The following is a 27,389-nucleotide window of genomic DNA, read 5'->3' as shown; positions in this document are numbered from 1 at the left end:
GCTCAGGGCAACCCTGGGATGGATCCAGGCTGGGCATGAGCAGCTGGAGCAGCCCTGGAGAAGGCCCTGGGGGTGCTGGGGGTGAGAGCTGGGAGCCAGAACCCCCCCCAGTGCCCTGGGCTGAGCCCCAGCGTGGGCAGCAGGGGAGGGGGGGATTCTGCCCCTGTGCCCCTGAGCTCAGGTGAGAGCCCACCTGCAGAGCTGCCCCAGCCCTGGGGCCAGCACAGGAGGGACCTGGAGCTGCTGCACAGAGCCCAGGGGAGGCACCAGCATGAGCAGAGGCATGGAGCAGCTCTGCTGGGAGGAAAGGCTGGCACAGCTGGGATTGTTCAGCTGGAGAGGAGAAGGCTCCAGGGAGACTTCAGAGCCCCTTGGTGTGCCGAAAGGGGCTCCAGGAGAGCTGGAGAGAGACTGGGGACAAGGGATGGAGGGACAGGACACAGGGAATGGCTTCCCACTACTGGAGGAAATGGGAAGGAATTGTTCCCTGTGAGGAAGGTGAGGCCCTGGCACAGGGTGCCCAGAGAAGCTGTGGCTGCCCCTGGGTTCCTGGCAATGTCCAAGGCCAGGTTGAATTAGAAACCAGTTTGTAACAAACAATAATGATTCTTACTCCTGACGTAACAGACATTTCCTTTACTAGTGCCATAAATTCCCTTCTGCTGTTCCTTTAGGAAGTGTGGCCTGACAGTAATTAAGCAGTAATTGGTGTATGAAGGCAGGAGCTGTTCCCAGTAGCTAAGTATTGTTAGAAAATAATTTCATTTATCCAATGGTATTTCAGCAGTTCTAACCAATTTCGGGTTTATTATGTGCCATATGTCTGCCCAGCAGGACTTGGGATTGGGTTTAGCAAATGCAGTTGTTGTGCTTTATTGAATGCTGGTTTTAAAAGCACCTTTTTTTTTTGCTGCTTGCCAGGCAATATAAATATTCTTCTTTCCCTCCCATGTATGTTGCTGTCTCCCAGATTTCTGCATAGCTTTTGGTTCATCATCTCCTGTGAAAGCACAGGATTTTTGAGGAAGGGGAGGGCTGAGGCCACTGGTTTTTTGTAATTGAAGGGTGAGTTTTGGTCAGAACTCAGACCTGAGGAGTAACAGTGATGCCAGAGCTTAGCTGAGCCTGGTTTTAGAGATGTCTTCACTCCCTGCCACCAACTTGGCTCACGAATGAGTTGCGACCAGCAGCTGCTGCTGCAGATCCATGGACCAATCTGACACAATATTTTGGTTTTCCTTTATTTTTTTGTGCTTTCTGCCTCTTTTCCTGTGGTTTAATTTATGCAAGGCAGTCTTGATGATGTTTGCACACAACCCTGATCATTAACTTCACCTAAGTGGGGAATCCAGGGGTTCTGCTCTTGTTTGGGAGCACAGGTATGGAAATGACTCCTCTGTGGGAAGACAAATGATTTGTGTTTGTAGAGGAATATCCTGATAGCCTTTAACTGGTAAAAGCTGACTTAAAAAATCTCTTTCTACCCAAGACACTCTTGCTCTTGTTGCATCCCAGTGATGAATGAGGCTGATAGAGAGATTTAGCTCTTGGGACAACTAGACAGGGACATAACCCATTGTGGTTGGTTTGTCCTCAGCATTCCTGCTGGGATCCATGTCCTCTCCTGGTGGGTGGTGAGAAGTGCTTTTCCCATCTCTGAAAGGTGTAGGGCACTGCCTGTGCTGTTGCAAGATGAGAGGAAATGCAGGAATGATTGCCCAGGGAAAGCTCCCAGAGCTGAATCCATGGAAGAGATGAACCTGAAGCAGAGATGAAGTGTTGAGAGTTTCTCTTTTTCTTAAACATTTGGACTGCATTGAAAGACTTTTCAATTTCTCCACAGAAACACAGGAGGTGGAAAAACATTTTGTTCATTTTCCCTGGGAATTAGTCTCACACTTTGCCCCATTGTTCAGATTTCACAAAATCCAGGGGAAATTCAGCAGATCTTTAATTACAGGACTGTAAATAATTCCTCTCTGAAGAATAACTAAGTGATTTCAGGACTCTCAGCATGGAAAAGGAAGGACAGAAGGATGCCATGGAGCTGTGTAGTGACTGAAGGGAAAGGGGGAGCAAGGATAAATAATTCCCACCTTTTCCAATGCAAGCACTGGGCTATCAACACGTGAAATAAGTTGTTACTGGGGGTTTTTTTTGTAATTTTTTTTTTCTACTTGGTTTTGCAGTCCTAATGATCTCTTTGTTTGGATGCCTGATCAGCCATAGCTTTGTCCTGACTGATAGACACCTTTTGTCTTTGTAAGAGTGAAGAAAGATTTCATGGGTAATTTAATTCTTCAAAGCTGGCTTTTTTTTCTTTTTTCCTTTTCATACAGCTGGTATGAAAACTTCTTACAGATTTTAGAACAAGCCTATTGTTTCCTGTCCTATTGTAGGATCAGTAGTGGGGTGTGGAAACTAAAATCTGAGAGTTTTCTGCCTCTGTTCCTATTCTTATTTCCAACACAGGTGAAGTCAACAATTTCTTGGAAATAAAGCCAAAATTGTACTGCATTATAATTCTTTTTACAAATACAAGAGGCTTGTATTTGTAGAAGGAAGTGGATAGTAGCCAGCTGATTCTAGAATCTTTATTTTTCTTTGCCTCCTCTGAAGTAGGAATTAAGTTTCAGTTGTTTTTCCCACCTTCTGTTTTGCAATTCATCCGTTTGTTAGGCTTTTTAAAATAGTGAAGAGAATTTAGTTTAAATACCAGATTTATGGTCAGATTGGCCATTTAATTAACTCTAGACAAAACTTTCATATGAAATAGGAATGGGTTTGGTGTCCTGCCACAAACCAAAATTACTCTGTGTTTTGGGACGCTCTGAATTGGATTTTAGCAATGTTGTGCTGAATTATGCCATGGAATGAGGGGAAGTGGCAGTGTAAGATGATTTTTAAACAGCAGTGGCACGAGTGATTGGAATGATGAGTGTTGAGGTATTTATGTGAAGTTTTTTTGCATAATGAGAAGGGAGTGAGTTATTGGGGGAGAGATAGCAATGATCCAGCTCATAAAAGCTGTGCTCAGGAGAATAATTTCATTAAATACTCCAGCAGATCAGTAAATCCTTCAGCTGCCTTTTGCAGAACAGTCAGAGAGTTGATGTTCTTCTGGGAGGAATTCGCCTCCTGTTTCTTGCCTCCTCCCTCCACACTGCCATTTTGCTAAATCAATTTATTGCCTGGCAAAGCCTTCAAACAAAGCCTTCCGAGGCAGTAAAGATCCCATCCACTTACAGGCCTTTTCTGTTAATATCCTAAAAACCCTGTCTGATCCTTGGGTCAGAGTACAACCTGTCTTCCTCAGTTTCCTGTGGCCAGCCCAGCTCCCTGGGCTTCCCTGTCCTGCTGTTCCCTTGACCTTAACAAGGATTTTTTGTGCCCTGCTTCCTGTTTTTCCCATCAATCCACTGACCTGGCTTGGCTTTGACTTTGGGTTCTTTGGTATCAGAAGCCTTCTGTGTCATCTCCAAGAAGGGGGGGGGGAAATCCTTTAATAAATACCCATTTCTGTGGAATTCAGCTTGAGGAAAAGGAGGAACAAATATTAATTGATTGCAGTTGATACAAGTAGGACAAGGATTTGGTGTTCTGGCGAAAAATAGAGGGAAGATGTGATGAATTCAGCAGCGTTGAAAACTTTGATGCTCCTCAGCTCCTTTGGATTTTCCAGGAAAGCTTTAATTCTCAGAATTTTGTACCCCATAAATATTCTTGGAGAGTGATTCTGGTCATTCCTTACATGAGCCCAAATTCTGAATTTGAAGTGGCTGAAAACCTGGTGTTGAAATTAGATGATTTCAGATTTTTCCCAACCCATTGTATGATTTTATAATTCCTGTTAAGAAAGCAAGATATCAACCCTGAGATCTTTGAGCACTGCTTCCTCCTTTCAAGAATATAGAAGGAGAAATTATTAATTTAGAGGGATAATTATTAGAGTTGGAAAGAAATCTAGGGCAGACAGTAAGAAATCGAGTAGTTGGGTCATTTTGTGTTCCTAATGAATTTGAAAATTCCATATCTTATAAAACTTCCAGTTTGGAGCAGAGATGGTAAAATATCCTGAGCAGAATACTTTTATTCAAGTGTTGATTAACATTTTTGGCTGATATTTTCCATACTGGGCAGCCTGCTCTTCAGGAGACTTTGGGGAATATTTATGTTTGGGACAAAAAAAGACAAACATTTCAATGTGTCTTGTAAAAATTGGTTGAATCTCAAAATCTTTTTTAAGCAATTCCAATGCTGCTGAAAGGGGAGCACAGTTCCAAAGAGCAGCTGTGTGACATTGATAGATTTCCTGGTTTTTTGATATAAAATTGTGGGGTTTAAGATGAACTTTACTCTACCTGTAAAAGACTTAAGATGTCTTGTGATTAAAAGCCATAAATGTGATAAAAATTGCAGTGCTCAGCTTTCCCTGTGAGAATCTGTTTAAAAACAAGACTTATATTGAAGGGCATGAAACAGAAACACCAGGATTTTATTCCTAAAAGGGGATTTGAGCACAGAAACCCAACATCCACTTCCATAACTTCCCGGTGCCCTGAGGGTTTCCTGGTGGGACATCTGCTGAGCCAGATTTTGCAATCTGCCTGCATCAGCTGTGTTTGCAGCCACGTGGGGTGTTCATGATTGCACACTAAGTGATAACTAAAGATTTAGGCTTGTGGTTTTGCCTCTCTGCATTTGTTCTGTAAAGGTGTAAATGATGATTAAAGCATCAGGAAAATGGTTCATGCATAAAAGATTTGAGGAGAAACTCAACAGAAGTTGGAAAACACTTCAATTCCAAGAGTGGAGAAGGCTCCTGTGAGGATGTATCTAGAGATTGATTTCAATATAGGGATAATGCCCTTTAGAGCCATGATTGAGGTCTCCTGTGCTGAGGTGATTTATGGCCACCTAGTTAACAGGAGGTAGAAGTTGTTCCAGGGTAAATCCAGGTCTTGTTCCAGGGTAAATCTGCCTCTTGAGGGGGATTTGGAAGAGCTGCTGCCCTCCCATCCCAGGAGGTGTCCAGTCTAAGTGGCCTCTGAGGAGGTTTATCCAAAGCTGGGCTCTCATTAACTTTTTTTCACAGCCTTGCTCTCATTCTCATTTTGATTTCTTCCTTTCCCCCTCGACTTCTCAAAGTGGTATAACAGATCCAAACTCCTGGCACGTGGTGCTGTAGGTCTTAAAGAAATCTGCTCCTACCAAGTTTGAAACCATCTGATTCCCCCAAGATGCAATTAAAGAGAAAGCACTGAAAATTTAAACTTCAGAATCAGGGTAAAGCGTTGATGTCATTACTGTGATGTTCTCTGCTTCTCTGTGTCTCCTCAGACTGTATCCTCGGGTCAAGTGGCACTGCTTCTGTCTGGATCCTATTTTGGATAATATCCCAAAGGCCTCTTTACAGATTTTGCCTTGATTTTCATGGCTTCCCTCCAAGGCTAAACATCTGATTGTTATCAGGATATTTTGTCTTGAAAGATTATTCTCCCCAGTTTTTCCCCCCTGGGGAGGAATGCCTCACATCAGTTCTGTGAATCAGGAGCCAGCTCCAGGAAAAAACTCTTTTCACTTCTGTAACAGATCCCAGGATCCCTGAGGCTGGAAATTCTCTGCCAGCCCATGGAGTCCCAGCTGTGCCCAGTGCCCACCTTGTCCCCAGCCCAGAGCACTGAGTGCCACCTCCAGCCCTTCCTGGGACACCTCCAGGCATGGGCACTGCAAAGCTCCCTGGGCAGCCCCTGCCAAGGCCTGAGCACCCTTTTCATGCAGAAATTCCTGCTGCTGGCCAAGCTGAGCCTGCCCTGGCCCAGCTTCAGGCCCTTTCCCCTTGTCCTGTCCCTGTTCCCTGGCAGCACAGCCCGACTCCCCTGGCTGTCCCCTCCTGGCAGGGAGTTGTGCAGAGCCACAAGGTCCCTCCTGGGATGTGTCACTTTTGGAATCAGGACATTGTTGAAATAGCTGGATTTAAGCCCAAATTTCCCCAAATCTGACTGCCTTTTACTCAGGGGTAGAACTTTCCCTCTCTTCAGTTGTGTGCTGAGGACCAAAGTGATGGCAAAGGAGTAAAATTCGATTAGGTGAATTTCTTACTCCAGACAGCTTCTTTAGCTTGAAACAAGTGTATAGAACTGTGAGGGAACTCACACTTCATTTATGGGTTTTCATGTGTTTTATTCAATTTACATCACACAGCTGGGGGGCAAAATAGAACATATCAATTAGCAACTGAATTAAGCCATTAATCTGTTCTGTTCAGTAGCTATTCCTGATTCACTTCATGTTTTGGAGAGAGGAAATGTGTCCCTGAACCCTGTACCTGAGGTGAGGTGCACAGCACTACCTGGGGGTTCCCCCGCAGCTCCTGCCGGCAGTTTGCAAAAGCCCTGAAGGATGGGATGTCCTTGTTTTAATCTGCATAATTAAATCTATTGTTGTTTGGAGAGGAAACAACTGGGAGTAGAGTGTTTTCTCTGTTCTGATGACTTCCTGAACAAGCCCGAGTGTTTAGCTGGCATGAGAGAGATTTCTTTGTGTGTGTTCTTGCTTTTATTCCTGTCTGTACTCCTCTAGGACAGAAATATTAGTGTCATGGGAAAACTTTGTTGCTACAGCAGCTTTGCTGATCAAGATTTCACTTGATGTCTGTAATGTCTCTTTCTTGCAGCGGGGAATCTTAAAAATTTTCCTTTTCCATGTTTTAAACTGCCAGAGGGCAGGGCTGGATGGGATATTGGGAATTAGGAATTGTTCCCTGGCAGGGTGGGCAGGCCCTGGCACAGGGTGCCCAGAGCAGCTGTGGCTGCCCCTGGATCCCTGGCAGTGCCCAAGATGAGGGTAGACAGGGCTTGAGCAACCTGGGATAGTAAAAGGTGGAACTGGATGGGTTTTGACATCCCTTCCAGTCCAAACCAGTCTGATTTCTGAGGTAGGGTTGGATTTTTTTTGCATTTCTTGTGTTTGACAGAGGAGTGCAAGGTCACCCAGTGTCCTTCCTGAGCCCTTGTCCTTCTCTGGTGTCTCTTCTTTGAAATGATGGCAGCAAGCCCTTTGTTTAATGCTCCAGGGGTTTCCTATTGTCCTATATAATGTCATTCCAATTTAGTCCCTCTTCCTCTCCCTCCTAATGCTCCCCAGCATTTTGTTTACTTCAGCTGGGTACCCACAGCCGCTCCCTGTGCCGCCTCCTCGGAGGGGAAAATAGCTGAAAAGCTGACAAATTCCCAATCCCTCTCTGCATACATGAATACCTTATTTTTCCCAGCGTGCCTTTTTAGCCAAGTGAAGATTCCTTTCCCAAGCTGCCCAGGTATTCAGTGCATTTAGATCCTCACAGAGCTGCTGACAGCCCTCTGTTTGTAGCCAGGGCTGAACTCTGGAGCTGGCAGACTTTCACCTGGCACTTAATTCCACACTCTGACACCTTCCCCTCCTCACCCAGCAGTAGTCAAGTGCGTGGGCCAGCTCATCTGGCCTCTTAGCTCGTAGTCTTCTCTTGTTTTTACAACTGAATTGCACTAAAATGGTGTTTCCTGCAGTTCAGCTTTTTATTTTGGACAGCCAACCTCATACCCCACAGGGCTTTCCTTTCTCTCCCATCTCACTTTACACATTTCAGGAGAAAAGCCACAAAAATTGAGGGAACAGATTCAAAGTACACCTAATCTCAGGCCTGCTGCCAATCCCATGGAATACATGCCTGGCTTGAAAGGCATCTCTTCTGACACTGAATGAAAACTAAATTAATCTTCACATTTTATCTTTAGAATGAATGTTTCTTTTAATTCTGTTGTTATGGTCTCACTGCCAGGGCCTTTTTTCTCCCTCCCCATCCTGGCAGCCTCAGGACACTGTGGACACAGCCCCAGGAGGGGACGCACCACTGAGCACTGCTTACCTGTAAATAGCTTTCTGCTGCAAACCACAGGAAAGCCTCTCCCCCTTTCTTCAAAGGACCTTAAATCCCATCCAGTGCCACCCCTGCCAAGGGCAGGGACACCTTTCACTGTCTCAGGCTGCTCCAAGCCCCAAAGTCCAACCTGGTCTTGGGCACTGCCAGGGATCCATGGGCAGCCACAGCTGCTCTGGGCACCCTGTGCCAGGGCCTGCCCACCCTCACAGGGGAAAATTCCTTCCCAATATCCCATCTAGCCCTACCTTATTTCAGTTTAAAGCCATTCTGCCTCATCCTGGCATTCCAGGCCCTTATCCAAACTCCTTCTCCAGCCTCAGAGGTTGAGATCTGATGCCTGAACTTGTGATAATGCCCTGGCAGGAATGTGGTGCCTCACTGATGTGCCATGGGGAGGTCACTGAGTGTCCACGCTGTGCTGGCTGTTTCCAGCCTGTTCAACTTCACCAGCTCCACCTAATGTCTTCTAACACCATGTTTTTTTAATGGAATTCATGGAAATGTCACCTCAGTACCAACTAAAATCAAGCAGGGTGATGATAAGTGAGTGGAAGAGGGGGAAAATGTTATCAGGAGCTTGTGGATTTGTGCAGGCTGTCCAACCCTGGAGTGATTTCTGCATCTTTGAGTGCATTTCCTTGTTTGCTTTTGTCCATTCTCCCACAGCTGGCCTCAGTCAGAGACAAGCTTGTGACCTTGTGTGAGTGTAAGGGGGCTGTTCATTCAAGGACTGTCAGAAAGGAACATTGTTTTTTTCCTTTATGAGATGTTACAGGAAATTGGTGAAACAATCTTATTTACTTTGACAGCTTTTGAAATTTGAGAATAGCCCACTTTTGAAACATTCCTTTGAGTGATGTGTTATTGCTGGGTTGTTAAGCTCTGGTTTTGGTGGTATTCCTGGATTTCCTTCAAGGATCTAACTGTTACTTGGTTATCTTAATAGTTTCCTAAATACAAATATTTGTAAACCCATTTTGGCTGATCTTTTAGAAATAACCACCAGCACAGACCCTATGAGTAAAGTATTTAAATAAACAATGAAATGTTTCATGTCCAAGAAAACTACATAATCGATTCCAAGGGACGTGCTGCATTTACACTCAGGAAAATTGCTGGAGTCATTTGAACTGTAGGATTGAGGTTCTTGTGCATCACTTCGCCTGTGGCTGTTCCCTCCAGCTCAAAGTTTGCTGGTGCTGGTGTGGAATTGTCTCTGTTGCACAGCAGTGGCGTGAGATGCAGTGCTTTTCCCTCAATTTCCCTGTTTCTTAACCCGATCCTGGGCTGAGCCCCAGCGTGGGCAGCAGGGGAGGGGGAGATTCTGCCCCTGTGCCCCTGTGCTCAGGTGAGAGCCCACCTGCAGAGCTGCCCCAGCCCTGGGGCCAGCACAGGAGGGACCTGGAGCTGCTGCACAGAGCCCAGGGGAGGCACCAGCATGAGCAGAGGCATGGAGCAGCTCTGCTGGGAGGAAAGGCTGGCACAGCTGGGATTGTTCACCTGGAGAGGAGAAGCTTTGGGGTGACCAAATTGTGGCCTTGCAGAGCCTGAAGGAGCTACAGAAAACATGGAGAGAGATTTTGGATAAGTGCCTGGAGTGGCAGGACAAGGGGGAATGGCTTCCCACTGCTGGAGGGGAAATCTAGGTGAAATATATGCAAGAAATTCCTCCCTAGGAGGGTGGGCAGGCCCTGGCACAGGGTGCCCAGAGCAGCCGTGGCTGCCCCTGGATCCCTGGCAGTGCCCAAGGCCAGGTTGGACAGGGCTTGGAGCCACCTGGGACAGTGGAAGGTGTCCCTGCCTATGGCAGGGGTGGCACTGGATGAGTTTCAAGCTTCCTTCTGACCCAAACCATTCTGGGATTAACACCCATGGCTGAGTTGAACAAGAAGTGAATTTTGTGGGCTGAGTTTTGGTTCAGCTCATCAGGGCCTGAGCAGGGAGGAACAGTCGTCCCTGCCCATGGATTGGGGGATGGATGAGAGGATCTACTCAAGGTCTCTGCCAACCCAAACCACTCCTATACCAGTAATCCCTGGCATGTGTACCCTACCTCCAGCCTGAAAACCCTCCCTGTAGCAACCAGGAACCATCTGAAAATCCCTGTGTTTGCATGTCTCCCAAAGTCATCTCCATGATTTTTCTGTCTCCAAAATGTCTTACAAGATCCTATCTTTACCTCTCTTCTGTTCCTCAGAAGCTATTTCTTGCTCGATATTTGGCCAAGGAGATACTTGAGCAGATCAGAACCCACCTGTGGGTGTGTAAATCCATCCCTAGCACCTCTGGTGGGCACTCAGTGCCAGCTGTCCCTGGATGAGTGCCCTGTGCCCATCCCAGTGTCCCAGCATGTGGGCACACCCCAGCTCTGTACACCTGAATCAGCCACAGATCCAGCAGAACAAAAAAAGCTGGAAATGCCACATCAGTTCCCATGTTCAGCAGTGGGCAGGAGCATTTCTGAGAGTCTGGAAGGGTGGAAGAGAAGGATTTGGGAGATGTGGAGGCCAAGTGTCTTGAAATAGCCAGCCTGGGTGGGTGAGAGCTCTGGGTGCTCTGTGTTTTAAGGAAAGCAGGGATCCAGAAAACCCAGGAGGTGGAATGCTGAGTGTTGGGGGTTGGTGATCAGCAGTGAGGTGTGTGAGGGTATCTGGAGAAACAGAGGTTCAGGAGATGGGTTTATGTGATTGCCAGAGGACTGAAAAGCAGCTGGAGGGATGAGGAGATTCAAAAGGTGGAATATTTAAATGGATCTGGATAAATCATGGAATGACAGAATGGTTTGGGCTGGTTAAAGCCCATCTTATCCCACCCCCTTCCACCATCCCAGGCTGCTCCAAACTGGCCTTGGACACTTCCAAAAATCCAGAGAGAACCACAGCTTCTCTGGGGCAGTGAAGAGAGGGAAGTGATTCCAGCTTTGTGAAGCCTTTTGAAAACATCAAAAGACAAGTACAGATTTAAGGACCTCCTTTCCTTCCCAGCCAACCAGCTCAGAAATCAATCCAAGCATAATCAAAACACGTAATCATCTCAGTTATGCTCAGTGCCTATCAAGAAGTGACAAGAGGGATTTTTAAGGGTAAGGCTCCCCCCAAAAATACTGGGAAGGAAAATCCTGGAGCAGAGGAGTGAAAGTGCGCTTGATGCTTGAGAGATGTGGTGTCAGATGAGGGAAAGCCTGGAGAGCAGAAGAGCATGAGAGGGCTTGGAGAGACTGTTCAGCAATGACGGAGACAAGTGGGTTTGATGTGCAGAACTGACAGGGAAGGAGGAGATGGGGGGAAGGCAAGATCCCCTTTGGGGCTGGGGTACTGTTAGGATGGGAGCAGGAAGCAACTGAAAGTCAGACTTAAGGGGCAGAGGAAAAAGGAGGTGCACAACAGCAGGGATGTGCTTAAAATAATGAAAATCTGGGCTGGTGCTCCATTAATAGACTCCAATCCAGCTGAGGAGTCTTCCCAAGAAAATGGGGTGAGGTCTAAATGTACCAGGTTGGATATCTGAGGGTGTTTGTGTTGAAGCCTCCTTGAGCACGTGGCTCAGGGGCTAAATCAATCTGTGATCAAGTGCAGAATGTGGTCACTGATAAGGTACCAAGGAGTTGATAAGGATGAAACTTCTGATTTCCTGCCCTTTTTCTAGAAGAGAAACCTGAATTGCTGTGGAAGGGCTTAATTCAGGCTGGGCTCTGCTGAGGAGGCTGGTTCCTGGAGGGTGAAAGCCACAAGGGGAGTGTCTCTGGATTCCTGGGGGTCAGTAGCAGGTGGCACTGGTGGCAGAAGGAATGTGTGGGATTTATTGGGAGTGTCCCAGCAAGGCAGGCTGGCTCCTGTACAATAATGGGATTTGCTTTTGTTTTCCAGAGGACTTTTAAACCCTGGTGCAGACTTGTGGCAGCTCTCTGGTTTAACCAGCCTTACTAATTGGCATCTGGCCTGACTTCCAAAGCCAGGCCTAATTTCTGGCTCAGTCATCTCCAGTACCAAAGTCTTCAGCTGGTTTTGGGAGTGGCTGGATGAAATCTCTGCTCAGGGGGTGTGCGTGTGTTAATTCTGACACGTTGTGCACTGAGCTGCTCAAGCATGGCTCCTGCTACTCCTCCAGGGTGTATTTAACACTAGTCCTGCTGTAGCAACTACAGGCAGGTAGAAACACTCAATTCTAGAAAACTGACAAGTTTAGTGTGTTTATTTTTACAAAATTTAAATAAAAATCCTCTCAGAGATGGGAGGAGGCAGCATATAAATTTTACTTGGGAAAATGCCGTTTTCTTCGATAAAATGAACGCACTTAACTTAAATCCAATTAACTTAAACTTAATTAATCTGCATCGCGTTTGTTGTCCCAGTTTAGTTTGAGATGTTTCCATTTTTATAACACCAGTCAGTTTTTCAGCCATAAATGTGGAGACAGTTCCCGGTGTCCTGCAAGGAGCACTCTCAGGGGCTCTGGACAAAACATTTCCTGGTGTCAGACACATTTTACCCCTTGGATTCTCTGCTTTGTGCTATGTGATTCCAGAGAGGGATCCTTGGAGAGAAAATGATCTGGCAAGGGAGAGATGGAGAAGTTTTTGGGATGGAATCCAATACCTGTCCTGCAGTAAAAGCAATGAAACTAATCTTTGGACTTTCCTATCGAATTATATTTTCATTATTAGCACTTTAATGTGTAATTTTAGCTGTGTGTGCATATTTTGTGAAGGCAAAGGTTATTGAAGAATGAACTGAGCTGCTCCTGCCTAATATGGGTTGTATTTCTTGTAATCTTTTTATGTTAATGTCATTTTTCAGCTGAAGTCTCCTGGCTCTGATATCAAGTTTAGGATATCTTTGCTCTCTCTTCTTTCTGGAGTTACTATCAGCACAGCAGGAATCTCAAATGAACAGTGTCACAGCCAAACAGCTTTTGTGAACTCAAAACCTTCTGTGAAAACAGTATTTTCTAGGTGAAAGCCATACAGAGAGGCTGGAAACATGAATAAATAAATTCACAATGCATGAAAAAAAGGTTTTGTGGACAGGAATGAATGATGAAGAGCTGTAATCCTGTTAATCCATCGAATAGCTGCATTGCTTGTTAAAAAGACAGGAAATAAATCACTGCTAGTGATGGAAGCAGGAAACAAAAGTGCTTCTCTCTCCCTTCCTCAGTTATCCCATAAAGCTTTTTTAAATTTCTCTGAGTTTAGTTGAGTTTTCTCTGTGCAAACTTTCCATCTATTTATCAATCCTCTTTGTTCAGTGGGAATCAGCAGCATGAAATAGTTTTAATCCTTTTAAATCAGCATCTGTAGGATGTTCTGCTGGCAGGAGGGTGGAAAAGTGCCCTCGGAGGGTCTGGAAGGTTTCCCTGCCCACAGCAGTGGTTGGAATGAGATGAGATTGAAGGTCCCTTCCAGCCCAAACCATTCTGGGATTCTCTGGCTACCACTGATACACAGAGATGGAAATTAAAGAACTTTATAATTCATGCAATGTAGGAAAATAGCTGGTTTGGGGGTTTGGGGGTGCAAAATTGAAATAAACTTAGATTTCCACATTGAAGTAAAAATGGCTTGATAATCAACTTTTCCTTGCATCTTTCCCAGCCAGGCCCAGGGACAGCTGTGGTATTCTCACTGAAGTTTGAAATTACTTTTTTGAGGCTTTACTTTGGCCTTGCAGTGGCATCTCGTCAACTCTTAGAGAGTCATTTCTGCCAGAAAGGCACAGAAAATAACAGGCTGAAAGAGCGGGGCAAGGAAAGGAACAAAACTTCTTCCTTAGAAGAATGAGGGCAAGCAGAAATATTTGAAGATGAATTATTTGAATGTAGATACAGAGAAAATGCAGAGAAATTTCAAGTTGCTGGTGAAATTTTATTTCAGATCCTCATATAAATTATCATTTTTTTCTTGTGCTTGTGTCTTTGCTTTCTAAAAATGCTGCCTCCAAGTGAGGGTAAAATAATCAAGAGCTTGGTAACACAAGGAAAAGGGACAGATGCAGCATCAATATTGCACTTTTTTAATGTGTTTATTTATGTGGAACAGACCCAGCAGCTGGGAGGAGGGAATTGAGGTGGGAGCAGATTTGATCTTGAAATTTCATCTCAAAAATCTTCACGTTCCTGAAAGGTCTTATCTAAGGAGAGGAGGATGAGAAAATCCAACTCAACTGTGCCAGTCCCAGAGCATGAGAGCACTTTAACAGGATTGAGTAAATCCAAGAGTCCATAGGCTGAAATACTCATGTGTTAATTGCTCAAGAAGTGTCAGTGAAATAAAACCTTGGAGTAGTGTTTGGATTTTTGGAACCTCCAAAGCTGGAGAAAAGGGCTGGGTTTGCGCTGTAAATTATTCACTGTAGCACCAGCACAGCCAAATATTTGCTTATGCTTGAATAATTCTTCAGGAAAGCATTTAAGCAGATATTTGACTTCAGCAAACAGAGTTAGTCACACTTGCAGCTGAATCAGAGCCAGAACTGGTTTTAACTTGAAGGTGAAGTCTTCCTTCCCTGGCTTTTCTCCTGGTTGGGAAGGGCTGTGAGATGGGATCTGGGACTGGGCATGGCAGGGAGGCTGTGGGCTGACATTCACCCTTCCAGGATGCTCCAAGCTACCAGAGGTGATTGCTGAGCTCCTGAGCTGGAATTAGGGTTTATTTTTGTGGCTAAGCCCAGCTGAAGCTGTTCTCCAGCCTGGCAGATGTGCTCTGGATGTGCCCCACCAGTGAGAGGGGCTCAGGGCTTGGGCATGGGAGGGGGGCTGTGAGCTGATCTTCAGCCTTCCAGGCTGTCCCGAGCTGCCAGAGGTGATCTCTGAGCTGGAATGCTGGAATTAAAGTTACTTTTTCTGCTTAAGCCCCAGGTGAGGTGTTTCCCAGCAGAGGGGCTCAGGCCCTGGGTGTGGGAGGGACCTTGTGGGATGAGATTCACCTTTCCAGGATGTCCTGAGCTGGAATTAGGGTTTGGTTTGGTAGTTAAGCCTCAGGTGAGGGTGTTTTCCAGCCCCAGTGAGAGGGGCTCAGGACCTGCTCATCAGAAGGAAACCCCCTTGAGATATTCCCTGGAATTCATGGAGATGAATTCCATCCCAGATGAGGTGACTTGAGTGTTGAGCAGCACTGTGAGGCTAAACAGATTTAGGGGTTTTTTTGGTGTGTGTCTGTTCTGTGGTGAAACAATCTTCTAGAAGCTTTTTGCTTGTGCTGACTCTTAACAGAATTGTTTGGGTGGCAAAAATCAAGCATTTGGGACATGGAGTTTTTCATGAAGGAGCACTGTCAGACTCTAAAGCAAGTTCCTCTCCTTTCTGGCTTCTGTAAGAGACTTCTTCCTGCTGTTTTACTGGCATTTCTGATTTATTATGGCACCAGTTCTCCAGAATAAGCATTTGCACTCCCTATTTTATGTCTACAAACTTTAAGACAGTTCAGCTGATCACTAATAATGATGAACCTTATAAAAAAACCCAGTCCACTGTAATTATTTTGCTGTGTTAAAGCAATTCATTCTCATCAACCTTTAAAAAATAAATACTTTTAAAGATTTCTCACAATTGTAGGGTGCAAAGAGCATCCCCACTAAGCAAAATGGGTCACTCCTGATGCTTGCAGGAGTTCAGGCTTGTTGAGTAAATAATAGGACAGATATAAATGGGTGTTTAATTCCTTTTTAAATGCTGAGTTACTCGTCCAGCCACAGCAGTGTCTCAGGAACCACTGTTTTTGTCAAATACATTACATAGCAAATATTTGTTGACGTGTCTAATGAATTAATAATGCTCACTTAGTGATTTCTGTTAAAGTTTGCCAGGGTTTTGAATCCACTGTAGGAGCAAGAACTGCAAAGTGTTTGCTTCCAAAATTGTTTTCAGATTTGCTGCTCGTGGAGAACACTCAGAAATTCTGGCTGGTGGCAGTTTGAGTGGTGTGGGCACTCCCATAGATGTTTCCTATGGAATTGGGTGGGGATGTGGCAGTTCTGGTGTGAGGGCTCTGGCTTGTGGCAAACCTGGCCCAAAATTTAGATTTTCTTTTTTCCCCCCACTTGAATTATTTCAAGTAGTCAAGAAACATGTGGAGCTGTTGGAATGAGCCCAGAGGAGATCATGGAGCTGCTCCAGGGATGGAGCCAGGCTGGGAGAGCTGGGGGTGCTCACCTGGAGAGGAGAAGGCTCCAGGGAGAGCTCAGAGCCCCTGCCAGGGCCTAAAGGGGCTCCAGGAGAGCTGGAGAGGGACTGGGGACAAGGGATGGAGGGACAGGACACAGGGAATGGCTTCCCACTGCCAGAGGGCAGGGATGGATGGGATATTGGGAATTGGGAATTGTTGCCTGGGAGGGTGGGCAGGCCCTGGCACAGGGTGCCCAGAAAATTGTTATTTATTTTGACCAAGGCCATGTTCCCCCCTGCTCCAGTTTCTAATGAATGCAAAGTTCTAAAGCCTGTAATAACACCAGATCTAAAAGGAAATAATTATTGGAAGTTGCTGTCATGTTATTGTTCCTCTAAATATGTTTCAAGTGCTTGCATGTCATAACTCAGATTAATTTACCTTCATCTCTTAGAACTTAAAATTAGAATATTTTTTCAGAAAAATCCTGAGTCTTGTAAACATTTTGTGTGTCTTTACTTTACAAATCTTCCTTCTCTCATCAATTCATAGTTTTCCCTTGCCCTGTCTGGAGTTCAACCTTATTTCTTACAGGTTTTCAACCCTTGGCACTTTGTGGTAAATTGTGATTTGTTCTAAGCTATTTCCAAGTTAACAGATTCGTTTGAACCTAATAGTGTAATTTTCTGTACTTTATACTCCTGGCTTTTGGGAGTTTTATTTGTTTTGTATTTTTTTAATTTTTTTTTCTTGGTATCAATTGAAGGAAAAACCAGGATTTTTCTTCTCTTGTAGTCCAGTTGCATACAGAGTTGCTTATTCTGGGAGCAGCAGTGTTGCTATCCTTGTGGTTTATCTTGACATTTCATCACAATCAAAAATAAATCTGTCAAGATTCCATCCTAAAAATCTCTCAGGAGCAGACTCCACTCAAGGGTGTCAGCTGAGCTCTGAATAACTTTCTAAAATAGAACATCGTGATTGGAGATCTGGATTTATTTTGTTTTTCAAGGTTGTCAAATCAAGTATCAGAACCCTCAGAAATGACTTTGTGCACTCCCTTTTAAGTGTGATAACACCTAAAATCTCTATTTGGATGGGATTTTTTTCCTTAGACTGACCTGAAGACACCAAGAGTCTCCTGGACTTCTGTGTTCTGGGATTTGAGGTGTAAAAGGCTGGAGGCAAATACCACCTAATGGAATAACACTGCTTCAAGTGGAAAAGCAGCTGAGCCCAGTTCCTTCAGGAAATTTTGTTAACAGGGGAGGAAACAGTGATGAAATACTGAGAAATTCCCATCCCCAAAATTCCCAGGAGGTTTCATAATGATGATTAACTGGAATCTATTTGGGTAATGTGGAAACAGCCTTGATTTCCAAGTAGTCAGCAGTAATATATCACAAAAAAAAAAGTAATTTTGGGGTTTTTTTTTGAAGGGGCTCTTGCAAATTCCAGAATGACTTTGGAATGGGTGAAGTGGAAGTTTGCATGACAGTAACCAAATGAGCATTTTGGGAAGGAGAAGGGAGGGAAAAGGCCCTTTTGAGCAGTTCTTGTCTCCTCTCACATGGGAATAATAGTTCCTTTGGAAAGAGTCTGGAATTCTCCTTTGAGCTGTCTCTAACTACCCATTTTGCCACAAATTCCCATTTGAGCTGTCAGGGTTGCTGTCTCCTCTCTGAGGTTGTTCCCTACAATTCCCTGAGAGAAGCTGATAGTGAGGAGAGGGGAGCTGGGTCTCTTCTCCCAGGGAACAGGTGAGAGGATGAGAGGAAATGGCCTCAAGTCGTGCTGGGGGAAAGGTTCTTTGTGGAAAAGGTTGTAAAGCACTTCTTGGAAGGGTTCTTCATGGAAAGAGTTGTAAAGCACTTCTTGGAAAGGTTCTTCATGGAAAGGGCTGCCCTGGGGCAGTGGTGGAGTCTCTGTCCTTGGAGTTGTTCAAGGCACGTGTGGATGTGGCATTTGAGGACATGGGTTAGTGGTGATCATGGTGGTGGTGCTGCTTGGACTTCATGACCTGAATGGTCTTTTCCAATCTGAAGAATTCTGTGACTCCACGATTCCCTGCTGGAATTTGGTCAGAAAGAGGTGTAGAAGGGCAAGGGAAGAGAAGGAGGAAGGAGGGTGCTTTGCATGGCTTGAATTCCTGCGTTCAGTGACCTGGAGCTGCTCTGTCAAGACAAACATCGGTCTGAAATGGAAACCAATTCCCATGAGATCTGTGCTGGAGCTTCACTTGTTTCATGGGCAATATTGAAGTTCTTCTTGGAATTGCTGCCTGCTGCAGCCTGCACCAACCTCCTGCTGCTGGACAGGTTGGGAAGAGTCCTACCTGAGGGGAAGTGGAGCTTGGAAAGGCCTCTCGCCACCCTTAACCCCTTGATGAGGAGTGGAGCAATGTGTTCAGTGTAGAATTCAGAATGGTTTTGCTGCTGCCCTTTATTCCTCCAGCATGTTGGTATTAAAATCCAATAAATAAAATCCAATAAAATCCAACCTGCAATCCGTGGCTTTGACAAAGGGAAAAGGGGCTGTGCTTCTTGCTGTGAGGGAGCCTCACAAATCACAGGATACAATCACTGGATTTGGGAAAAACCTCTGATGTCCTGGTGATCCCCACCCATGTGAGCTGTCCTGCAAGCAAAATCAAGATATATATATATATATGTATGTATATATTCAACCACCTAGGAACTTTAAATACTTTAGTAAATATAGGCCACTCCATCTGGCTTATTATATTTCCCTACTTCCTCCCTTTCTCCTGTGGAAAAAACCCACAGGTTTTCCTCAAAAACTCCTGGCACACAATTGTTTTGCGCATTTGTTTGATTTTTAATAAAAGCAGCTATTTTTTTATACAATAACTTGGCTTGTATTGCTAAAAATCTCTCTTCATTCCATGTTCCTGTCATTGCATTTATCCTAAGGTTTTTAAATTTGAAGGAATATTTTTAATAACTCAGTTCTGGGCTGCAGAACTGTGCTAATTCTTTTTATTGGAACCATGAACCAGAGCTTTTTTTAACTATCTAATGTTCTGCACTCCAGGTACACTCTGGAGTTCAGCCAGACCTGTGCTGGGGATTCTGGTGGGGGATTTTTTTAATTGGGTGGTTTTTGTTTGTTTTGGGGCCCTGGTGGGGAGGAAGGGAGAGAATTGTGGGGTTTTGTTTTGGGATTTTACTTTTCTTGGAGGGTTTCTTTGTTTTGTGGGTTTATTATTTGTGGGTTTATTATTTTCTTGTTTCCTTGCTTTTTGGTTTTTTGTTTCTTTTGTGGGGGTTTGTCTTTGTTTGTTTTTCTTTGTTTGTTTTAAATTTTACTTTGTTGATTGTTTTTTCCGGTGTGATGTTGGTGGTGTTTTTTTTCATTTTCCTGGACACAACCCAACAGCCTGTGTCCTTAAAGAAGGCCACCCTGAGGGGTCATTCCCATTTTTCCTGGGCAATGCCTTTGAATCCTGGGTCCCTCTGGCCTTTTGCAGTGAACCCTCATTTGAATCAGTGCAATTTCTCTGCTACAGTTGCTTCTCCAAGGTGCTTGAAAGCAGGAAGGATACCATAAATACTTTATTGCAGGGAAATTATGGAAATAAGAGCTGATTTAAGCCAGAACTTTGCATTTTCTTGACTTGGAGGGCTGTGCATGCACAGTTGTGGAGTTAATGAGTAGACACATCTTGATTAATGCTAATTAGGGGTTCTTCTTCCTTATTTTATTTTTTTATGACTGAAACAATACCATGCTCTTAAGAGTCTGCGTATCCCCTGTAAAAAAGTTTGTAGTGGCTCAGCTTTGTGCAGGTTGAGTAATAAATGTGTCAAATCCCTCTCTTCCAGCTCTGCCTTGAGTGAAGTTTGACAGAAAATGGTCCAGCAGCTTTGTCTCTGGAAATGGTTCACAGTGGGGACGGCACTCGCTGCTGTCCTGGCATGGGCTCTGGCCCAGAATGATGAAGGTAAGGGTTTGGCTGAGGGGTGGAGCTGTGGGAGGGCTGGGATGCCTCTGGAATTTCATTGGAATGGTTGTTTTCCCCTCCCCAGAATTATTATTTGATGACATAGTTTAGTAGGAAAAGAGGTTCCAAGAAAGAAGGGTCTGGGTGTGTTGTGTTTCATGGCATCAATTGATGATTGCATTTCCTGAAGATGTTGATTTACCAAGCAAGATGAAACCTTTAGTTATGGTTGTTCAGTGTTGGACTCGAGCATCAAAATCGGTTTTGTCTTATTCATTGTGCAAGCTTTAGCAGTAAATTTTACTTTGTTCATAAATAGCAGTTGTGGTTGGAACAGGAGATGGAGAGAATGGTTAATGACCAAAAGCTTGGGAAAAAAATCCACAGTGAGGGTCTTCTAGAGAAACAATGCTTCAGGAACCCTGAAACATGGCACCAGTAGCTCGTGTTCCTCCTCAGAGCATCTTGGTTGAATTTAATTAAAAGACAGCAGAAATGTGTCCTGCCAGTGATCTCTGGTAATTAAAAATTACAGCCCTGGGTAACTGATTGGGGTTATTCTTTTGAACAATTCAACAGCATTGAAGGGCACATTCTGTCAGAGTTGTTCCTGAATACTCCTGGGAATAATGAGTAGGATAAGTGAAAACTGAGTGTGGTTTCAGCATGTCTGTAATGAAGTTGCTCATTATCCATGGCACTCCATGTGGGTAGAGCTGTAATTGTACAAATTTATGACTTGGCATCTGGGTTTTGGTTTAAAAACCTCTATTTTGTCAGTTAGGAAGTAAAGTAATTTTGCTTTCATGGGAAGTCTTCAGTCCTGCTTAAATTATGCTTTGTTTTTTGCTATCGAGTCGAAAGTCTCTGTTTCTTGTTCTACTAATTGCTCTCCAAATGTCCTTTTATTCCCTTCCATCCCCCAGCCCAACCCTGCCCATAATGTACAAGAAAGCTAATTTAATTTTCTCCATTTTTACACCCTGTCATAATCACTGTCACTCCTGACACTGAAGTGGACGAGCTGCTCATATTTCACATATTTGCTCTGTGCTGGGCTACAATTAACTGGATTTTAATCATTTATTGCAGTGGAGGAGTGGGGCCATCAGGTTGGTAAAGGTTGACCTTGGTGGTGGTTTGAGGAGGAAAATGCTGGTTTGGGTGGAGGAGAAGCAGCACGGTGGCCTCTGGCATGTCCAACAGCACAGGAGGAATGTGGGAGAGCAGCGGGAATAATGGTGGGAAGCAAAGCAGGATCATGGGGCTGTGGAGAGTCCTCAGGGGAGGCTGAAAAAAAACCCCAAAACCAGCACTTTTTAGTTGGATTTTTATTTGTGCTCACGCTGGCAGCATCACATCTCTCCAAAAAGGCATCTTTAAGGAGAATGAAATGGGGATTTTTGGTTGAGGAGCCATTTCTAGTTAGGCTTGAGTGATGGTGAAGTGTGCAAAACACAGCTGGCCCAGACAGGACAGGAACAATTTCATCTCCTGGAGGGGAAAAAGGGATCCCTCAGGTTTCCATTTCTGTTTCTTTATACTCATATAACAAATTCTCATCTCTGTGTCCTTATCCCAAGATTGTTGAGAATCCTTTTGCTTCCAGGTGATTTAGAGGAAGGGAAGGGCCACCACTCTTTAATGGCAGTGTCCTGTGACTGAGTAAATACAGCATCTCCCTTACTTCAGAGGGGTCTGAACATAATTTTTGGGTGCATTATTTTAGCCTAGCATGTGCCAATTTATTTATCACAGAACCCATGCTTGATTTTATCCTTGGTAATGCTCTCTTACATGACCTGAACAGGGCAGCTTTGTCGTAATGAGTATAAAATTTGCTGGCTGTAGCCAAAATTCTTGCTGCTTTTTCAGGGGCACAGTTCAGAAATGCTGTTTCTTGAGGAACATTCAGCACCCTGATACAAACTGAACTATTTCCTCCCTCATACTGTGTTGAGGAAAGGGTAAATGTAGCTAAAAGCACTTTGGATAAATTTCACAGGGGTATAATAGAGGAAAAAATGAGCTGGAAATGGATTGAAGCCAAGGTGGGGGACTGGTGACTCAGCAAATGGCACCCAGCTAATGAGGCAATGCTTACAGGCATAATTACTTGGAAATATATTTCTTACAGCTAAATAGAAAACTGTTTAGGGCTGGGCCTGGAGGAGTTCTGATGTGAAGCAACAGAATTTGTAACCTGAAATGTAGCGTAGAAAAGATGTGTTCTTCTGGCAAGTGCCATTTCCAACCAGCATAGTTCTCTTAACAGCAGAATAATAAAGATAAAAAAATAAAAAATCAGCTCTGGCAGAAATTATGGGCTATTTCTTTGCAGCCAGCATGCCACTCCTCTATTATCCTGACGGGAGCTGTGGATGTTGACTAAGTTTCTTGTCCCTCTTGCTGCATTTTGCTTCATTAGCTCACAATTTCTCTGTTTCCCATGTTTTACTTGACCTCCCGTGTCACCAAATCCTCCCCAGCCACAGCAATTAATGATGTCCCAAAGTAACTTCATCCAGGAGTGCCGTGGTCAGGCTGCTTTTTTCCTAGACTTCAGTAGGAAGTTTCCCTGGGATCCCATCTGCTCCTGGTGAAATTCAAGTACCTTCCATCTACTGTAGTCCCTTTGTATTGAAACCCACCCCCCTAATTATTAAAAAACCCCAAGACTTTTGTTACAGAGCCATGCCATCAGTCCTAATTTACTGTTGATGAGCCCATTCCGTGTTTAATTTCAATTCTTGCATCCTGTAATCCTTTTGTTTAATCCTGTGGTGCACCAGAATAAATGTTAGGCTTGAGTGTGGATGGGGAATATTGTGAGTATTTTTGGCTTCGGAAAGGAAGAGATCTGGTTTTACAATTCCTGCTGCTGTCTCTCTTCCAAGCAGCAGAAATACTGCAAAGGTTGGATTTTTTTCCTAATATTTTAACTTAAGTAAAAGTAGAAATGTCACTTGTAGCTGTGCAATATGTGAAATTAGGTCAGCTGAAATCTCTTTTATTTTTCTAGTGCTGCTTTATTGAATTCAGAGGCAAACTCTGAGGCTAAAGGAATCAGGGAGGAGGAAGGTGGAAACACAGGATCAAATTTCTCCTTTTTTTTTCCTCTCTAATTCAATGTCTATGGCTCAAAGAAAAAAATTTAGCAGCAATTTTTGGCCACCAAAGAAGGCTTCTGAATTCAAAACTTTCTGCCCTTTTATGCCACACCAAACAAATCCAGCAACAATTATTTGCCAATTAACATATTTAATTATTTTGAGTTCATACCTTTCATGAAAATACAAGTGATAGCTGGGGGGCCACCAATAATTTATTATTTACTCCTAAAAGATGAATAGAAGGCAAAAATCATTCTGGTCCCTTTTAAAAACCAAAAGCAAACGTGGAGATCCACCCACAAAATTTGCAATGGATCTGTTCTTGGGGTTTTCAGAAGTACTGGAATGGGGCTGTGACTTGTGGGGATCTGTTTCATACCATAGAATCTTTAAAGGGTTTTTGAAGTTTTTTAGGGGGCTGCTTTTAACCTAAAGTGCTTTTGCACTTTTTTAATACATGAATGAAAAGAACACTTGAAGGTCCTTATATTTCTCCTGAAGATTTATAGCTTTAAAAGAAGAATAGTAACAAAAATCCTGAATTTATCTGCTCAGAGATGAGCCCATCCTGGTCCTTTTGTTATCCTGTAAATTTGGATTGTGTTTGAGGGGGTTCTCCAGGGGCAGGAGGGGGAGGGGCTGGGCTTGATGTCACTTGTCCCCCCCACATTCCCCTCACCCAGGGGCCTGTCACACACCAAAAATGTCAAGTCAGTACTCAAGTCCTGCCTGTGTTTGGTGTGGAGCCAATGGAACCACAGGATCATTTTGGTTGGAAGATAGCTTGAAGAGCAGCAAGTCCAACCATAATGCTGGAAATGAGGATTTCTAGAAGAGCCTCCATTCCAGAAATCTCCTGGAGCTGTTCCATGAAATCATCCCTTCTGACTCACTTGAGGAATAATACTTGCTTATCCCAGAGGAGATGCAAACAGGATGTTGGACGTATTTCTCTTGGCATGTAAGGCTAAGAAGGAATGCTCTCTTGATTATTTAATGTTGGTTTTTTCAACTCTCTTTGGACTTATCACTGTAGTTCTTCCCATCTTCTGGTTTCAGACTCATTTCCTTTTCCTTCCTTTCTGCTTGACTGTGGAACAAGAGATGAGCCATGGACACCTGCACTGTGGGGTATGGATCTCACTGCTGGCTCAGTGGTTTTGTTTCATTCTGAAACAAAATCTCACAAAATAAAATTGAGGCTAATGAGAAGATTTGCTCATCCAAATATGGATTTCCTTTCCTAAGTGTTCAGCAGATGGGTATTTTTTATCATAAAGTAACAAAAAACATTTAAATAGTCTTTGTCACTATGCTGAGTGGGGGTGACTTTTTAAGTCAGTTTTTTCTTTCTGTGAAAAACACAACTGTTCACTTTTGCCACCAGGACTGCTCAGCCCCAAACCCCTTCACCTGTTTTTCAAGGCCCCCTCGATTAGTTAATGTCTTTATTCAGTCTAACAGTCTTCTGCTACAAAAATTGAATCACTGAGGGGCCTAACAAATCACCTGAAGAGGCTTTTTTAGAAAGAAAATAGTTTCAGATCTTGATCTATTACTGTTGGGCAGGAAATTACCTGGGGAAAATGCATATCTGAGTACCTGGAGCTCATTGATCATTCCCTGAGCCCTGCACTGTACAGATGCTGGGAGAGGAGAGAAATGCCACCAGGTTCTTGCCTGAGGGAACATGTCTGTTCTTGGGAACAGGAGTCATCTGTGTGTTTTATGGGCACTTGTTGCATTTGGTTGGGAACTGTGCCGTTGTTCCTACAGGGAAAAGAGCTCTTCTTGATGTTGGTGAGTTGTAGTGGAGCCATTAAGTTCCTCTGAAGGGTTTAGTTCTTCAAAGAGTCTTTGAGTGCCACCAGCAGCACTTTGAGGCGACAGAAGATGAATTTCCCTGTGGTGAGGAGTGATTTATTCACAAAATAGGGGCACTGAAACAAGGTTCATCTCAGTTAATGTACAGATCTTCGCCCCGGTGGAAGGGACTGAGTAACCTGGGATCTCCCTGTGGCTGTGCTGGGAGGGATGAGGCAGGAAGCTGCTTCTGGAGAAGGAGGAAATCCCAGATCCCAACAGCCCTGGAACCACCAGACTGTGGGATCTGGCTAGGAATGAGCCTCTTCCAAGCACTGGACACCCAAGTTTTTTCTCTGCTACCAAGCTGAGCAAGGGCCTGGAGCATCTGGGTGCCCAGGAAAGGCTGAGGGAGCTGGGGCTGCTCAGGCTGCAGAGGAGCCCCAGCTGAGAGGGGCCCTCAGGCCTGGGTGTCCCTGGGTGCAGGGAGGGGCAGAGCAGGGCCCAGGCTCTGCTCCGGGGCCCAGCAATGGCACCAGAGCCACGGGCAGGGCCTGAGCCCAGCAATTGCCCTGCCCAGGAGGCACAACTTCTGCCCTGGGCACTGCCCAGCCCTGAGCAGATTGCCCACAGAGCCTGGGGGCTCTCCTGCCTGGGGCTGTGGCAGAGCTGGGGGCACACAATGCTGTGCCCTGGGCTCTGGGATGGCCCTGCTGCAGCAGGGAGCTGCCACCAGCTGCCCACTGAGCTCCTGCAGCCTCACACACCCTGGCATCCTGTGATAATCCCACCTATGTGTGGGATTGTTTGGATTTCAGGCTATCAAACATCGATGCTCTTTGATTCCTTTAGGATTTACCTGTCCTGAGCCATCCCTTGGTGAGGGAAGGCTGTGAGAACATGTTTGGGGCTGGTTCTTTTCCTCTAAGGGCTGGGTTCCTCAAGGTGCTGCTCCCACCTGGGAAGGGAACTCCTGATGCAGGAAAAGCAGAGATCCCCCCCATAAAAGTGCCCTGGAACACCTTGTGTCCCCTCCAGGAGAGCTGCTCACACTTTGGGACTTGCAGCTCTAACTCCAGTGATACTTTTAGGGCTGAACTGCTAAAAAGCATCAGCCACTGCGTCTGTGCTCTCATATGTTGGTTTATAGCCCTGTGTGTGAGCAGAGCAGCTGCACCTCCTCTGTCATGAACTTTCTGGTTTATTCTTCACTCATGAAGACATTTTGTGTCTGTTCCAAGCAGTATGAAGACTTGGAAAGCCACAACCTTTCTTTCTGGTTTTCTCTTCAGCAGAAACACATTTGCAGCTTAGTTGGGCCACTAGATTTTAGTAATAAGGCCCCTCATATAAATAGAATCTGTTTCTTTACTAGGAAGCCCTGAAATGTAAATATTTTCACTTGGGAGGAAATCAGGATTTGAACTTCTCTTTGAGGGGCAATAATTTAACTAGTTTGACTTTCAAAGAACTAAGTGAGACACTACAACTGGCAGGATTTAAAAATCTGCCTCAGTGTCATGTCTTTCATCTCATACTCCACCAGTAATTTATATTGCCTGTTCAATTTTATTTTTTACTGGCAATATTGTATTTGTAACAACAGTTTGGAAGCAGAGAATTCCTGTCTCTTGGTGACATGGAAGGTCAGGAATCCTTTCTCTACCTGCTGCCTCTGTCATGTTACTTTCCAAACCTTCTCATTTTTCCTTCTCTCTACCAGTAAGAATTATTTTCTGAATCCTTATATGAGACTGTCACATATGGACAGATAAACTGTGATAGAAATTACAGAAACTGTAATTTCTGTAAACTCTGTAAAAAAAAAAAAACAAAAAAACCAAACCTGTAAACTCTTACTGCGGTTTAATCTCGCCTTTTTCTTTTTCTTTTTTTTTTCTTTTTTTTTATGAGAAGTAGCTGTTTAAAACACGGCACGAGAACTTCAGTTTGATCAAAACTTGTTTTTGTAGGATTTGATTTTCACATAACAAGAGAAGACTCAGGGCTGCATCCCTCAGGGCACGGGGTTTGTGTGTTCTGAATCACTTCAAGTGCCCAGAAACTTGCTTGTGGATGGTGATGATGGACTCTTCCTTCAGAGGGCTTTAAACAGGGATATGGGTTCTCCAGAGCCTCTGGAAAGTCTGGATTTCTGCAGGGGCTGAGTTGTTGCCCAGGCCAGCAGGATCTGTGTCCAGAGAGCCCTGGAGGGGCTGGAGCGTGGCCAGGGAAGGGAACGGAGCTGGGGAAGGGGCTGGAGCGCCAGGAGGGGCTGAGGGAGCTGGGGAAGGGGCTCAGCCTGGAGAAAAGGAGGCTCAGGGGGGACCTTGTGGCTCTGCACAACTCCCTGCCAGGAGGGGACAGCCAGGGGGGGTCGGGCTGTGCTGCCAGGGAACAGGGACAGGACAAGGGGAAAGGGCCTGAAGCTGGGCCAGGGCAGGCTCAGCTTGGCCAGCAGCAGGAATTTCTGCATGGAAAGGGTGC

General features: G+C 44.7%; 1 protein-coding gene across 16 annotated transcripts in view; it reads left to right on the top strand.

Moving 5' to 3' along the window:
- PCDH15 (protocadherin related 15) overlaps window positions 1-27,389 on the top strand; it is a 635,072-nt gene that overhangs the window by 346,883 nt on the left and 260,800 nt on the right. For all 16 annotated transcript variants that reach the window (XR_005257309.1, XR_005257310.1, XR_005257316.1 and 13 more), the window contains one exon: window positions 19,868-19,986. Coding sequence is in view for 4 of the 16 variants with exons in the window: in XM_038140145.1 (XP_037996073.1) it covers window positions 19,896-19,986 (91 nt within the window). In the remaining 12 variants the exon portion in view is untranslated. The remainder of the gene's footprint in view (window positions 1-19,867; window positions 19,987-27,389) is intronic.

This window comes from Motacilla alba, chromosome 6 (genome assembly GCF_015832195.1).
Source record: "Motacilla alba alba isolate MOTALB_02 chromosome 6, Motacilla_alba_V1.0_pri, whole genome shotgun sequence".
NCBI lineage: Eukaryota > Metazoa > Chordata > Aves > Passeriformes > Motacillidae > Motacilla > Motacilla alba.
Note: the sequence above shows the minus strand (reverse complement) of the source record. Positions and strands in the feature narration are given on the sequence as shown.